This window comes from Rhipicephalus sanguineus, chromosome 11, assembly GCF_013339695.2.
Source record: "Rhipicephalus sanguineus isolate Rsan-2018 chromosome 11, BIME_Rsan_1.4, whole genome shotgun sequence".
Classification (NCBI taxonomy): domain Eukaryota; kingdom Metazoa; phylum Arthropoda; class Arachnida; order Ixodida; family Ixodidae; genus Rhipicephalus; species Rhipicephalus sanguineus.
In genome coordinates this window covers 120,313,430-120,327,961 of record NC_051186.1, presented here as the reverse complement: position 1 = coordinate 120,327,961, position 14,532 = coordinate 120,313,430, and the positions used below count along the sequence as shown (strand labels likewise).

The window sequence follows — 14,532 nt, the reverse complement described above, 5'->3', positions numbered from 1 at the left end:
CCCGTCGTATTCGGGTATGCCGCACAGATGTTTCACAGCCTATATCAACCCAGACATTGGGAATAGCGCAACAGCGTGAATGAGCCCGGGTCACAGAAAATAGGGTGCCCACGTCGGTGGCGTTGTCGATGGGTGAAATATACTGGTGGAAGCAAAGAATAAAGGGCACATCTTGAATCGGAATCGAACCCGGCCTTCTGCATGGAAGTCACGTATTCTACCACCGAACAACGCCAGTGCTTCAAAGTGCTTCTGAAAAAGACCCTGTATACAAGCGCCATGTCAGGACAACGCCAATGGCGGTTGCAGTGTTAGCTATACGCTTTTATATCAATGTAATAAACATTAAATATACGCACCTATGACTCGGCAAGCTATAGTTCCTTTCGCAAACTTATCTGTATTATTAAGAGAGACAATGCAGATTGAAGTTTACTTTTTGAATTATCTCGCCGAAATGTTAACGCCGGCATGTCAGACTGATGTCACTGGTTTCCGCGTAGTTTTTCAGCGTGTTATCAATCAACGTTCCGAAACTTGGGACGTTCAATTCTTGAAGCATCATTTGAAGCGCAAGCTGGTGCATTCTTACGGAGAGTGAACTACGTAGGCCCCAGCTGACACCTTCAAAATCTGGGACGTCACCGCGATCTGGTCCGGTGCCTTTAAAGGGTCCCTGAAACGGTTTTTCGACATTTCGTTTTTGCTAAGACGATTACTGGAGCAAATCATTGGCACCATAATTCAGTCGAAACACCCTTTATTAAGAGAGCTACGTATAATAACTACCTTCCCTCCTCCTCCACTCCGCCTTTCACCCTCAACTTTTCCTTCCAGCGCTTGGGGCTAAGCTCCGCCTTCAAGAGGCTCTGCGTCACGACGTGACATGCGAGAACGCTTGCGTGCCATCGCGTCGTCTACTTCCGGTAAGTCGAAGCCAGCATAGCAGTAGCCACCGGTGGGTCAGGCGCTGGGCCGCTGGCTCGGCTGATCGTCCGTCTCTTGCGAGCGCCATCCGAGCAGCGGGTCTTGTTGTTTCACGGCAGTTGTCAGACAGGTTACCAGAATGGACCCCGGCCTCGAAGAGCGGTTGCGCCGAATGAGCCGAGAAATGGGTTCGACCCATCACAGTCACACGCCATTTCGCGATCCGGCGCTTCGTGCGTGATGGTGGCCAGCAGTGATCCCTGATTCCGCACCACCAGACCGCCGGGCCGTATTATATCAACGTCTGTCGCACAAGAGTTGCGCCATGCGGGGTTTTATTTGAGCTCATTATATACGACAACCGACATACCGCCCACTTGAACCTGGGATTTCCAGCTGGCCCTACGACGAACACGCATGATGCAAGAGGTTTCACATTGCATTGTTTCAATTCACATGCATCCCATGTGCTTTTTAATCAGTGCTGGAAATCGCAACGCTGGCGAGGGGCATTTCTGTGTATACATAATTATTGCGAAACTTGGCCACAAAAGCATTGAAGAGACGGAGTTGTTGTCAGATATAATTAACGAGATTACGTTGAATTTTGTGAGTGCCCACGTGCTAACCGCGCACTATGCACGCACAGCACACGATATGATCGATTGTGAACTTACCTTACCATCGGTAAAGAACAAAGACGGCAGTGCGTCGGCTTTTGGGGATACCTCTTCATACCGAGGCCGAGTCGCTGCATAAACACGGAATTGAGCTCGTATTCTTCCGGCTTAAAGTGGCGACCGCAAACGTCTATAGCCTGCCGGCGCTTCAACCACTCGGCGCGCCTGCTGCCTTCCAAAAGGCACACGGTGTCGTATTTTCACTTGTCTCCAATCGCTGGACTTGCAGCCCACAACGCAGCAAAGGCTATTCATGACGTCAGACAAAAGGCTCGCGATACACACTGGTCGCGCCGCTCACGTCAACATCGAGCGCGTGGTATCACATGCAGTCGACGTTCGCTGTGCGCCGGAAGTCCTGAAGTGTAGTTGTAAATTGCGATTGTGTTCACTTTATTAGAGACTGGTTTTTAACCAAAACAAATTATAAAGAGTTTCAAAGATCAAGAACATTTCTTCGCAGATATGTAGAAAAAAATTGCCTGTGACGTGTGCTGTGGATCCAATCAGATCAGCCGCCTGCGTGACGTCACGCTACCAATACGACGCGCACTGGAAGTGGGCGGTTTGAAATGCGTTTGGCTGAGCCGCTGTGATCGGTGGCGATTCGCAGCTTTGAAGCCTTGTAATAAATTACAAAGTTTACGCACAGAGCTTAAATCGGTCTGTAAATGATCCTTAGGACTTGCTCTGCCGGCCCAATGTGTTTGTACAAAATCGTCAAAACCGTTTCAGGGTCCCTTTACGCAGGCCGTCCTGGTCACCGAGTTTTATCTTCTCTGAGCCTTCTTCTGGCTCACTAGGCGCTTAGTGGTGCTTTTGGTGTTCCAGAAAAGTAGTTTTACTGTTACAAGATGTCCAATTATTTATAAACGGAGCTTCCACAAGTTACAGATTTCGGTAGCGGCAACGGTATAGTTCGCGGAAAGACCCGGCGTTGATTAGTGTACAGAAACGCGGGTGTGCGCAAACAAAGACCTCTTAGGTGCACCTGTCAGTTGCGTATTTCTGTGCGTCGTTTTACAATAACTGTTGCTCGGTCCATCGTGGGCTTGTCGGCGATCAGCTTTTCTTATATGATCGCGGTCGCTTGTCATTTCACGTTGTCACACTGCATTCTTGCCTTTCATCGTTTCACGAATTACCGTCGTTTTTTGCCTGTAGCAACAAAGGTGTCGCGCAGCTAAGCACGTGGGAGCTTCTCGTCATGGAGCAAGGAAACATTTAGGAGGAAGCATTGCGCAATGCGAGAAAGAAAGAAAGAAAGAAAGAAAGAAAGAAAGAAAGAAAGAAAGAAAGAAAGAAAGAAAGAAAGAAAGAAAGAAAGAAAGAAAGAAAGAAAGAAAGAAAGAAAGAAAGAAAGAAAGAAAGAAACGTGAAAGGTACGGCACGCACACGACAAGCTTCGCTTGCCCCATTTTCGCTATTGGGGAAGGTTTCCTCATTTTAACGCGGTAGCGTTAAAAAGCTCGTTTCACAGAAATTCCGGTTTCGGCCGCGTCGGCGTGTTTGGTTGTGAGCGAAGAAGGAGCGTTGGCCGTGAGTAACAATTCGAGGTAGACGCAAATAAAGATAGGAGCCGGAGGGCTCTTGCACTTTGGCTTACCTTGCGGCTCAGTTTAGGTCTCCACCGAGAAGCGAAGGCAGGCTAGCGATTGGGAAAGCGATGGCGTGTGTGCTTTGTTACTGTCCATTTACACATCCTGTCTAGACGTTTATCTTTTTTTTTGCGCTCTGTGGCCTGCGCCATAACATCTTTGCCACGTTTTACTCGGACAGATCACACAAAAAGAGAGTATAATTGAAGTGTCAGTGGTCCCGATTTCGAAGGTGTTCACTTATTGCGCTCATTGCCCGACTCGGTCAACTCACCGAAACCTCAACTCCGGCTTGTAATGTTTCTGAGAACATATTGCTGCATATTTACATACATGCTGCGAATACCATCGTAAGAGCACCGCATAATGCGTGATGGCACGTACAAATCACTAAGCACACGAGATGGCAGTCATAATATTTTTATTGGGACCACGGCGAAGTACCGTAGTTTACTATTCCTAGTACAGTTTGTGACAAGTGTGGGCACCGGACGCAGCCGCAATCAATACGAATTTAATAGCAGGAGACGAAGTCACACTTCGACGACAGTATTAATTAGCAACCCCGTTATCTCTCACAAACTGAATATTCATTCGCTTTGCACTTAATGCACCTGCGTCCACAGAGAGCAGATCAACGGACGTCTATCGTATACATCTGCCGCGGACGCAGTTTTCTGACACAGAAAAAAAGGCATACAAAACAACTTTTACAATGAAGAAATCATGGTCCAAAAAATGCAGCTTCGCTACAGTGAAACCTGAGGAAGTGTGTAGCACGGGCACCCAGCGATTCCCGTTCGTGGAGTTCCCACTGTTACATTTGCCAAAGCATCGATGACGCCAATGTCTGAGGTAAGCATGTAAGGTTTCCCCGGCACGAGTAGAATCTTTTTAGGGAGATTTGCAAACTAAGTGTGCGACATGTGCGCTACCTTTTGCTGCTATTTTTAGACTTCCTGCTTGTAACGGCAGTTGAGATACGCGTCGTCTGCAGCGAGTTCCGTCAGGTTGTTTGCCCACCTCAGATGTAGCGCCGTAGAGAGCCGGTGAGAGGAGAAATCGTGCGCTCTGCGAGGCGGTGGCGCCCTCTCTTGAACGGCGCCGGAGTCAGTCGCGTGTTTCCGAAACGTTTTTAGCGACTTTAAACTAATTCTTGCAATTACTTGTTGGTTATTTCGTTTAATTGTACTATCTTAGCGCCCCGCCACGGTGGTCTACTGGTTATGGCGCTCGACTGCTGACCCGAAGGTCGCGGGATCGAATCCCGGCCGCGGCGGCTGCATTTTTGATGGAGGCCAAAATGTTTGAGGCTCGTGTACTTAGATTTAGGTGCACGTTAAAGAACCCCAGGTGGTCGAAATTTCCGGAGCCCTTCACTACGGCGTCTCTCATAATCATATCGTGATTTTGGGACATTAAACCTCAGCAATTATTATTATTTTGTACTATTTTAGACCTTTTCCGTTCATTTTAGCCTGGTTTGAGCACTGCTAGCCCTGTTATGGCCTGTATTGAGCGCTTTACTGCGAACGTGACCACGACACATGAGACCCATGGATGAGCGACAAGCCGGGCCCCTGAAGTGCTACAAACGTAAAAGTTCTGTCAGCCCGCGGTCATTTTTGTGTAAAGGGTGGCATGCAGACACTGAAGCGCACACATAGCTATACCAAACACCTCGGATGGCTCATGCTTTATACATTCGCCTGACGCCAACTCCAGGGGAGCTATTCTCGGACAGTCCACTTAGTGGACTGTCCGTTTCGACCGCCACTGAGTGGCCGGAGCTTGACGGGCAGCGCGCCCCCTGTTTCAGGTTCTTCTTCCTTAACATTATTTTAGCGTGACGGAGATTCCACAACTCTCAACCCAAATGAAAGGATTGGAATGTGCTTCACAGCGGCGAACGAAGCCTCCAGAGATCCGCTTTTAGTCGCTCGAATCTTGGAGGCCGTGCATTAACTCTGATTCTGTGATCGCGTTAGCCCTCGAATTAGGCTTAATATGACCTCCTGTTTAACGCACCTGCGAAGATCGATACGCATCCCCTGCAACATTCCAAGCATCTGGGACACGCTCATATAAGAGGATAGACTTCTTAAGTTTGTTTAATTGTTCTGTGAGTGTACGTTTCGTCCACTTTCTTTTTTTTTTTCTAACGCCGGAAGTGTGCAGTTGCGGTGCGTCGTCGTCTTGCAGCTTTCTCAAGTAACTAAATGCGCTCCACCAATATGGACACGTCCATCTAATTTTGCTTGAAGTAAAAATTTTTGCGTAAGGCAAGAGGGTAGAATATAGGACTACCGCGTACCGACAGCGAAAGAGCTTTTTGGTTAGAAATCAACATATAAATAGACCAATCTCACCGCGAGTTGCACTACGCCACCGCTGCCGCAGTGCATGCCGGTACATGGAGTACTCGGTACGTTCAGCTGGTGCATCGGCGAGCTGCATTGATGAGTTTTAGCGGCCGTATTGGATGAATCGCGATGGTTTGGTTCACGTGCCGCGTTCTGGGATGCTACAACAGAAGCCTGAAGCAAAAGGACTCGGATTTTGTGAGTTTTCAAAGGATGTCAAGCTCCGACAGGAATGTGTGCGACAGTCAACGAAGTCGGACAGAGCGGCGACTACCACGCACTTTGAACGTGTTTGTGGATTCAGTGTGTATAAGGCATGGTAGTTTAGCAGTGCGCTATTGCGTCATAACTAGCTTTCTGGACGACCGATGGCCCGATGGGCGACAGCAGGACTTCATGCAACGCGTGCTCGATCCCTTTGCCGGGGCCATCGCCGCGAGCGGCGGGCAGACTGGATACAACGTGTTTTCCGCGAGATCGATCGCCTAAGTATACAGCGATGCCTAAAGCGAGCTCTCACCAAAAGCGATGACGACTTTCAAGTGTAATGCTTGAACGAGACCTGTGACACAAACCAAGCTAATAACTGCACACTGTGCGTGTTCAGCTCGCGCCATGGAGTGCATGGTGAAAACTCGGCCGTGCCGGCATCGCAGCCAACAACGCCGCCGGGATTTCCCCATTCCTTTCAATATGCGATATTATCACGAATTCAACGTAAAGCGACGACAGCTGTACCAAAGCTTAGCTTCTTATATGAGCTTGGGCGGCTCTTAACGTATACACTGCAGTTTAGAAGCGGTAGGCCTAGCGACGATATCGGCGCACAGCCATCGGCTGAATCCGCCGCCGGTGGCCGGAGCGGACTACTGCTCATCCGCCACATTGTGTGTGACGCCACAACATCTACTGACTGATCCCTCTCTTTTGCAGTAGGGGAATATTTTGCCGTTCACAAGATTTCCGTGACGTTAAACTTTTGCAAACGGCATGCAGCGAGTCGCCGTCCCGCGGACGCACTTCTAACCTGCTTCACGGCTACTCTTTCAGCGCATCAACACGCCGAGACGCCCTGGCCACATGTAAGCAGTGTCGACTCTGCTTTTTCTTCTTAACTCTAGGATATGCAGTGTAACCTGGAATAAAATAACAAGCATTCGTGGTCCGCACACAGTTTTCCACCGCATTCTATCATCTTGTGTGTCGAGGATTGGTGCGAAATAGAGTGACCTCGAATAGGGGGAGTGTCCAAAGCGCCGCGCGAATGCATATATATTCTTGCGCTGCTATATAAGCTATATATACGATGGATCCTAACCAACATACTTTCTTTTTGCATGTTTGCGCCATTGCGCTTTATCCTTTGACAAAACATACGCACGCAAGCTCGCAGGCTGTTGTACTTTAACAAGACTACGCAGTTTTCCACAGAATCTTGTTATGAGTTACAGACCTCCGCGATGGCGCTGTTGTACGCGTGGAAACCGGCGCATTGAGCGTTCCCAAATGCGGCCGTCGAAGGTGCTCCGGCTGCATGAGTATTTGCATGCGCCGTCTTCCAATAACTGGTGCTCTCTCGATTGTGGGCTCGTCGGCAACCTGACAATCGAGGTCACTTGTCACTTCACGTTGCCACATTTCATTGTTGCCTGGATATGAACGCATGGCCTCACGTTGCTGCGCCGGCGCCGGAACGCGAGTCACCACTAATCCCGATGCCAACAGCGTAGGCGCGCCCTCACGCCACGCTCGCAACCATGAGAGCCGTTTCGATAGAAACAATCAAAGAAAGAAAGAAAGAAAGAAAGAAAGAAAGAAAGAAAGAAAGAAAGAAAGAAAGAAGAAAGAAGAAAAGAAGAAGGAAAGAAGAAAGAAACGAAAGAAAGACAAAGAAAGAACAGGGAAGTAAGTCAGGCACGCAGGACTGCCTTTCGCGACCGGACCACCATTTCCTGCCGCCATAGGGCCATCACTTTGCCGCCATTCTCCTCATAGGGGAAGGCTTCCTCTATTTTTCATTATAGTCGGATACAACTTTAGAAGTTCGCGGCATGTCCTCCTCAAAGGCGGATGCACACAAGCCTACACCAATGGGCGCACACTTCAGACTGACGTCATGGGCCGGACGGCCGGTGACTCCACCTTCGGAGAACTTTATGAACCGATAAGCGCACGCACGAAAACGGGAACAAGAAGACGACACATAGAGCGCTACTTCCAACTGATATTTATTGCGGCACAAGCACGTCATATATGTAGTATCTTCACTCATATCGTCACTGCGCATGCTTGAGAAGTGGACTATCAGTTTCTCTCTTATTACTACGCTCTCCTCTCTCTCTCTTTTTTTTTCTTTCTCGCGCTAACGATTTTGTTAGCGCGCGCATGAAAACTGGGCGACACACAAAGAGAACTTGATATCACGCAAGCATTTTTTGACAAGGCAAAATCAAAGGCAAAATCAACAGGGTAAAAAAAGGGGACGTACGAGAGATAAACAATGGTGTAACAAAAGCTGGCCAGCATAAAAGAAGAGAAATGAAAAATAACAAATGCGGCTAAACAATTAAAGTCGTCTAAAGGTAAAATGGCACAAAACAGAAGCCGTAAGAATGGTAAAACAGTATAAAAAAGAGGACCTTTAAAAGGTTAAAACCTAAAAAGTAAAAGCAAAACTAAGTAAAAGTCACTGGTTTTGCGAAAACGCCAGCTCTTTCTTCGAAAGCGATACAGAGAGCATGCTAACACTACTGGGTCCGAGCTGTTCAATACATGATGCCTCATGTATTTCCCGAGCAATCTGGTCTCGGTATTTCGTGCGCTTAACGCTTCATAATGTCACTGTACCAACTATAGCTCGGACCCAGCCTCTGCTACGGAGAACATTGCCAAGTGCATGAGCGGAACTATATCTTTGGTCGCAGAGGCGATCGGCTGCCTCGCTTCGGTCGTCTGGGCGGGGCCTCTCCTCACTTCTTAAGTTGTATCCGACTATAGTTGCACAGCTGTAGATATGCCAAGGTTTCGCGTTCACAGACATATCCCACATGGGAAGTCGAGGAAGAAATTCGTTAGCAACGCGAGGTGCACTACGGATGATCTAGTGTGTATGATCTCATTAGGACTCATATATAAAACTCCCGGCTTACCTTCCCTCGCCATGCATTGGCAATGCCTCATATAATAGCCTCTCGGTGACGGCCTTCTAGTGCAGCGATCACCTCGAAGCGACCTCCACTGGCATGTCGCTGACCTTCTTCGGAACACGCAACAAAGCAAGATATCGCATTGGTTGCTTCTGTCGCATGGTTGACCGACGTTTCGATTCTGTAATTAGAAGACGAGAAAAATGTTTCAGTTGCATGAGTGCTCCAGGTCCTTCAGAAACACGCCATCGAGAGACGAGGAACCCAAGCCACACTGGTCTGCGGTTGCCCCCGCAGACTGTGAGTGAGTGAGTGAGTGAGTGAGTGAGTGAGTGAGTGAGTGAGTGAGTGAGTGAGTGAGTGAGTGAGTGAGTGAGTGAGTGAGTGAGTGAGTGAGTGAGTGAGTGAGTGTGAGTGAGTGTGAGTGAGTGAGTGAGTGAGTGAGTGAGTGAGTGAGTGAGTGAGTGAGTGAGTGAGTGAGTGAGTGAGTGAGTGAGTGAGTGAGTGAGTGAGTGAGTGAGTGAGTGAGTGAGTGAGTGAGTGAGTGAACTTTTATTGGGTCCATCAAAACGCGATAAAACGCGCACCCGGCTAATCCCACGACGGGACCTACAGGTCTAGCCTGCCAGCCTGATCACGGGCGCGCTGGACGGCCAGCATTTGGTCTTCACAGGCGCGACTTCGCGGGAGCGCGTCCCTCTCTTCCTTGGTGACCTTCGGGATCAAAGACCCGCACTCCCAGCCTCATTTGAGACAAAGTAGCAGCCTCGCCACAGGCAGCGCAAGAACTATTCGAGTAAATGTCCGGATACACACGCCGTGCCAGAGAGCCCCTCGAGTGGACAACGGCGAATCGGGACATACTCGCGGGGTACAACGAGTTAACAATGTCATTCTACCTTGCCAGTGCGGAATTCACCCCGCCAAACACCAAACTATGCAGGGCGCAGACTATCACTTGGAGGCAGCTTCAAACCCGCACTTGCCCTGACCCGCTCCTGTATATCACAGGATGTACCCCGAGGTGTTATTATACCAGCATTTGCATAGTCTGTGAGGATGATTCCGCTACACAAAATCACATGCTCTAGGAATGCGAAGCCAGAACTAAAGAATTTAGTCCCGGTGCTCTCTCGGCGAGGTGGGAAGCCGCTTTGCGCAGCTCCGAACTCTTCGACCAACTCTGGTCGGTCCTGCCTGCCCGCAAAGCGGCAACCAGGCAAAACCTGCACGTCCCGACGTGGGAGACCTGAGCCCAGGTCGCCATAACCCGCAGGATAATCGATTAAGGTTTACCAACCAATAAGTAGTCAATATGTGTGTACTTCATTTTCCTATTTGGCTCACTTGTAGCAGGCGCCGCGCCCTATCGAATAAAACGAGGCGTGCAGCCTCACAGATGCCTTGTAATTGCTAGAGAGTGCCCTCCGGTGTTTCAGCCCTCTATAGCCCTCGAGGGCTTGAACTAAAATGTTTCCGATGTAGCTCGATTCGGCTCGCCCCTTATACCAAGTGCACTCACTCATTCCTCAAGAAGGGCAGCCCAGCACGACCACATCTACCATTCATTCATCGGCTAGAACACCTTTGTGGACTGTTACCACCCACCAGGAAGACCCACAGGGGCTCACAGGGCTTGGCGGCGACGAACTTTGTTGATTGACTGGAGAACTACGACCGCGTGGGCTCATTCAACCACTGCGACGATTCTGCGAGGCTAAAAATTTTGCAAGCAAAAGTATACAGACCACGGAAGTACATGTCGAAATCTCCTTCTGCGCCGTCGAGTGGCACCCTCCTGTCGACAGCATTGCTCTGGCCGCGCATTCGCCAGAGCAATGCTTTCTGCAGCAGACGGTTCGCCATTCGACAGCGCAGACGGCAATTTTGGAGTACAGACCTATGGGCTCGTTGGTTCGGTGCATTCGATGAGGCCATAGCGCTGAAAAATCAGGGACAAAGGAAGACAAGACGACAGGACGACCGATACTAACAAGTGATTTTTGTTTCAGAAACGTGCGGTACTTAGAGCAAAGACAAGGTCAGCAAAAACGGTATCAACCATGCAAGCCAGCATTTCAGGTAGGCGATTTCTTTTGTCATCGGAGTAATCGAAGGGGTGCTGACACAGTCGGCACTTTCTTTTGCAATCAGATCAGCCTCGACTACCTCCCGTGTGTCGTTATATAGTTGTTACTAAACAAAACCGCAATTCAATAAACAGAGGCAGGCAATCGCAGCCGTTGCAATGCACTCACACGTGCCCTTCGCGGTAACAGTATGTGTGCTCCCTTGACCTGCCTTAACCTGTCTAGCCTATGCACACTTTTACCGCATGAAAATGGGCAACGTTTAACAACACTTTGCGCACAGGTTACAACAAGGCATTAGTGCTTCTTCGCGCATTCTTGGCGTTTATTATGAAAAGTGTCGTTAGCCTTATTAATTTTTGTGGAGCGGAAAAAAAAACGCCAGGCCTGTGCGGAAAGCGCAGCACAGTCACAGCGAAAGCTGGAAGAGCGGCATTTCTAGAGCCCGTTGTAAACTCCCTTGTGGCTACTAATACATGTACACTAGCAACGTGCCCACTACGCCACAAATCATAATTTTTGTGCAGTTGGGAAGCACCCACCATGACATTATTCGTCATTCTGCGGAGAAGCGAGGTACCAACTGTAAGGCATTATGCGCACTTTTTTGATGCGACGGTTGATGACGATGAAGAAGCATGGCTGCACCCTTTGAAATGGGTTGGAAGCTTTAAACGACCCACTAGTTACGTAATTCGCATTCTGTGACGCCCGGTCGTTATTTAACTCTCGCACCACTCTTTATAACATACGTTAACATGAGAAAGAGAGATAGAGAGGGAATTAACCTTATTGAGACCCTGAGGAAATGGATCATGGGAGCCTTATGGGCTTCTTTGGCAACTAATAGACGTGCACTTGCGAGGAACCCACTATGCCATAAATCATCATAATTTTTGTGAAGTAGGGAAGCAACCACTAACCAATTTTTCGTCATTCGGCCGAGAACCGTGGTACCCGCTAAACACCTGTAAGGCACTATGTGCACTTTGTTGATGCTGTGGCTGATGACAATGGAGAATTCTGGCAGAGCCCTTTGCAATGGGTTGGAAGCATTCAACAACCCCCTCGTTGCGCAATTAGCATAGTGTGACGCCTGCTTGTTATTTTGCTCTTCTACCACACTACATTACATAGGTAAATGTGGTTCCTTACCGACATGAAGCCTATATAGGGTCTTTTTGCAAGGCAGTTTCAAGCACCGGCATGGCTCTGAGGTAGAATACTGGGCTCCCACGCAGTGGGCTCCGGTTAGAACCTCGTTCCATCCCGGATATTTTTTCTTATTTAGTTTTTTTTCTTATTTCGCGCGATAATGGTTACGGACACCGGCGGCGGCGGACAACTACGGCGCCAAAAACGGCCCTTGTTGTGATCTCATAACAGCTTTCGCTGTAAAAATAACATCTGCTTCCATCTTGCTGGCCACATTCATTAAGCTGTGGGATGGCCCGGTTCTTAGAGCCCCTAGCGTTTTATCTAATTTCTACATACGTTGCTTGTCTATCTTCAGAAGGCGGGGGCCTGCATTGGCTCGTGTGTAGCCCGTGCCTTGAGCGACTTATATAGCGGCCATCTGACAGACGTATAAAAGACAAAATGAAGGCGTTAAAGATTTTGCACACTTTTAGGTATGTTGGCGACTACCTCGTGTTGTACGATTTTGATTCAATAAGTAACACTGAAACATTGGCTGGTGTGATTTCCATGTTCTGCGAGTGTCTTGACAATCCAGTTTTAGACATCAAACTAATTCTAACCATTTAATTGTGCTACAATTGAACTACTATGCCTCTGACATTATGTGGTTCGCACACTAGTGTTCAACAATGAAATTCGCCGCCGATTTGCATCTGTATTAACAGCAGCGCTCTATACCAGAGAGCTACCGTGAAGCACAATAGATTCAAGAAATATCCGCGAAAATACAGCAGCGATATTGTGCCGGCGGTGCCGACGCACAGAAAAATCGGGGCAGTTACGCACTAGTAGTGTGAAGACTAAGGAAGCGGCGGAGCTGGTGGCGTTGCCCTCACCCTCACTTCCATTTTCCACCACTCGCTATACTATACTATACTATACTATACTATACTATACTGTACTGTACTGTACTATACTATACAAGACAACTCGACTAGGGGAAATCTGGGGAGGTGCGAAGCACCGGTGTTTCTCATAGGGACACGCCAATAGCAATGAGAGGACAGCGTTCTCTGATTGCTACAGAAAGCGTCCATCGCAGAAACAGAGCTTTTCCTGAGCGAACGCGCCGTCTTACTTGCCACTTGCTTTACCGTGACGGGCTACGACGGCAGGAGACGCCTGCAGCTCGAGCGCATAAGCTAAAGTCAGTTTCGCCGTGTTGTCAAAGCACCGAATGCCGATAGTAGCAATTGGAATGTTATACGAAGTAAGGCTCACTCTTTTTCATCCGAGCGGGTATAACTCAACACAACGCGGGAGTAAGGAGATGCGGCCGCTGCAGCGAGCTAAGCGACCTTCGTGCTGTCTATCGCTTCAACGCAAACCGAGCGGTGAGAACACAACAAGTACAGAGGTATGACCTGTCTGCTACTCCCCGTCAAAATAGCGCGCGAGCGACCACTCAAAGTACGCAGTTCCCGCAGGAGTCACCTAGCCACCCCTACCAGCCCCCCCCCCCCTAAGAAGCGCTCGGTCGACCGTTTCCACTGGCACGTTTCCTCTCCACTTGAGCCACGATCATTGGCTGCCCTCGCACGTTTACACTCGCACACAGAACATACGACGCGCGAGGCGATGTTATCGCCCTTGGACTTTTGCCGGAACCTCACGGTGACGGCGACAGAGAGAGAGAATAAACGTTTATTAACTATTCCTGTTAGCAACTAAAGTGGGTGGGGCCCTTCGTCCAGTGCTCCACTGGCTATTACCGTGACGGGCTACGACGGCAGGAGACGCCTGCAGCTCGAGCGCATAAGCTAAAGTCAGTTTCGCCGTGTTGTCAAAGCACTGAATGCGATAGCAGCAATTGGAATGTTATACGAAGTCACAGCTCGCCGGGCCTGGTCCAGGGTTGCCAGTTGGCTTCCCAAGGCCTGATCCGAGAGTCGCGCCTCCCACAGCGAAATTGCGTCTGGAGTGTCCATATAATCGCTATAGCAATAGGTGTACGCACTTACTAAAATCTTACCCGCCTTCCGCGTTGGTTCTTTCGTTCGCTGAATATTTTTTACCCTATCTTTTAAACTACGTCGCGAAAGGTTAAGGTGATCGAATCAGATGATTCGCACACTAGATAGTTCTACGCGTTCCGCATTGGAATGGCCGACCTTGCAGCCTGTGACCACTGCAGCCGTGGTGAAACGTTTCAACATATTCTGTGCGACTGCCCACAGTACTATTCACAGAGACAGTCGCTTTGCAGCGCGCTCGATAAATTGCACGACCGAACTCTTTCGAAAGAAAGAATTCGGCGCCATCGACAGTACTTAGCGTCACAGAAGAAGGCTGTGCAAGCGCTACTGCGCTTTCTGCGTTCAACCGGTCTATCGAACGGCTCTGATTGGAACGTCCCTCAAGTGCGTGCATACTTTTTCTCGTTTTTATTTTATCTCTCTCTCTCTCTCTCTGTCCTCTTTCCGACCCCTATTTCCCCACTCCTGTGTAGGGTGACCAACCGATTACTAGAACCAGGTTAAGCTTCCTGCCTTTTCCTTTTCGTCTGTTTCTCTCTCTCACTCAAACAC

General features: G+C 49.1%; 1 protein-coding gene across 1 annotated transcript in view; it reads left to right on the top strand.

Annotated features, from left to right (window-relative positions):
* Positions 1–2,390, top strand: part of LOC119375345 (tRNA (adenine(58)-N(1))-methyltransferase catalytic subunit TRMT61A) — a 57,423-nt gene extending 55,033 nt beyond the window's left edge. Inside the window, exon 4 of the mRNA XM_049411245.1 lies at positions 2,343–2,390. Within this exon, the coding sequence (XP_049267202.1) occupies positions 2,343–2,390 (48 nt within the window). The remainder of the gene's footprint in view (positions 1–2,342) is intronic.
* Positions 2,391–14,532: the final 12,142 nt, after the last annotated feature.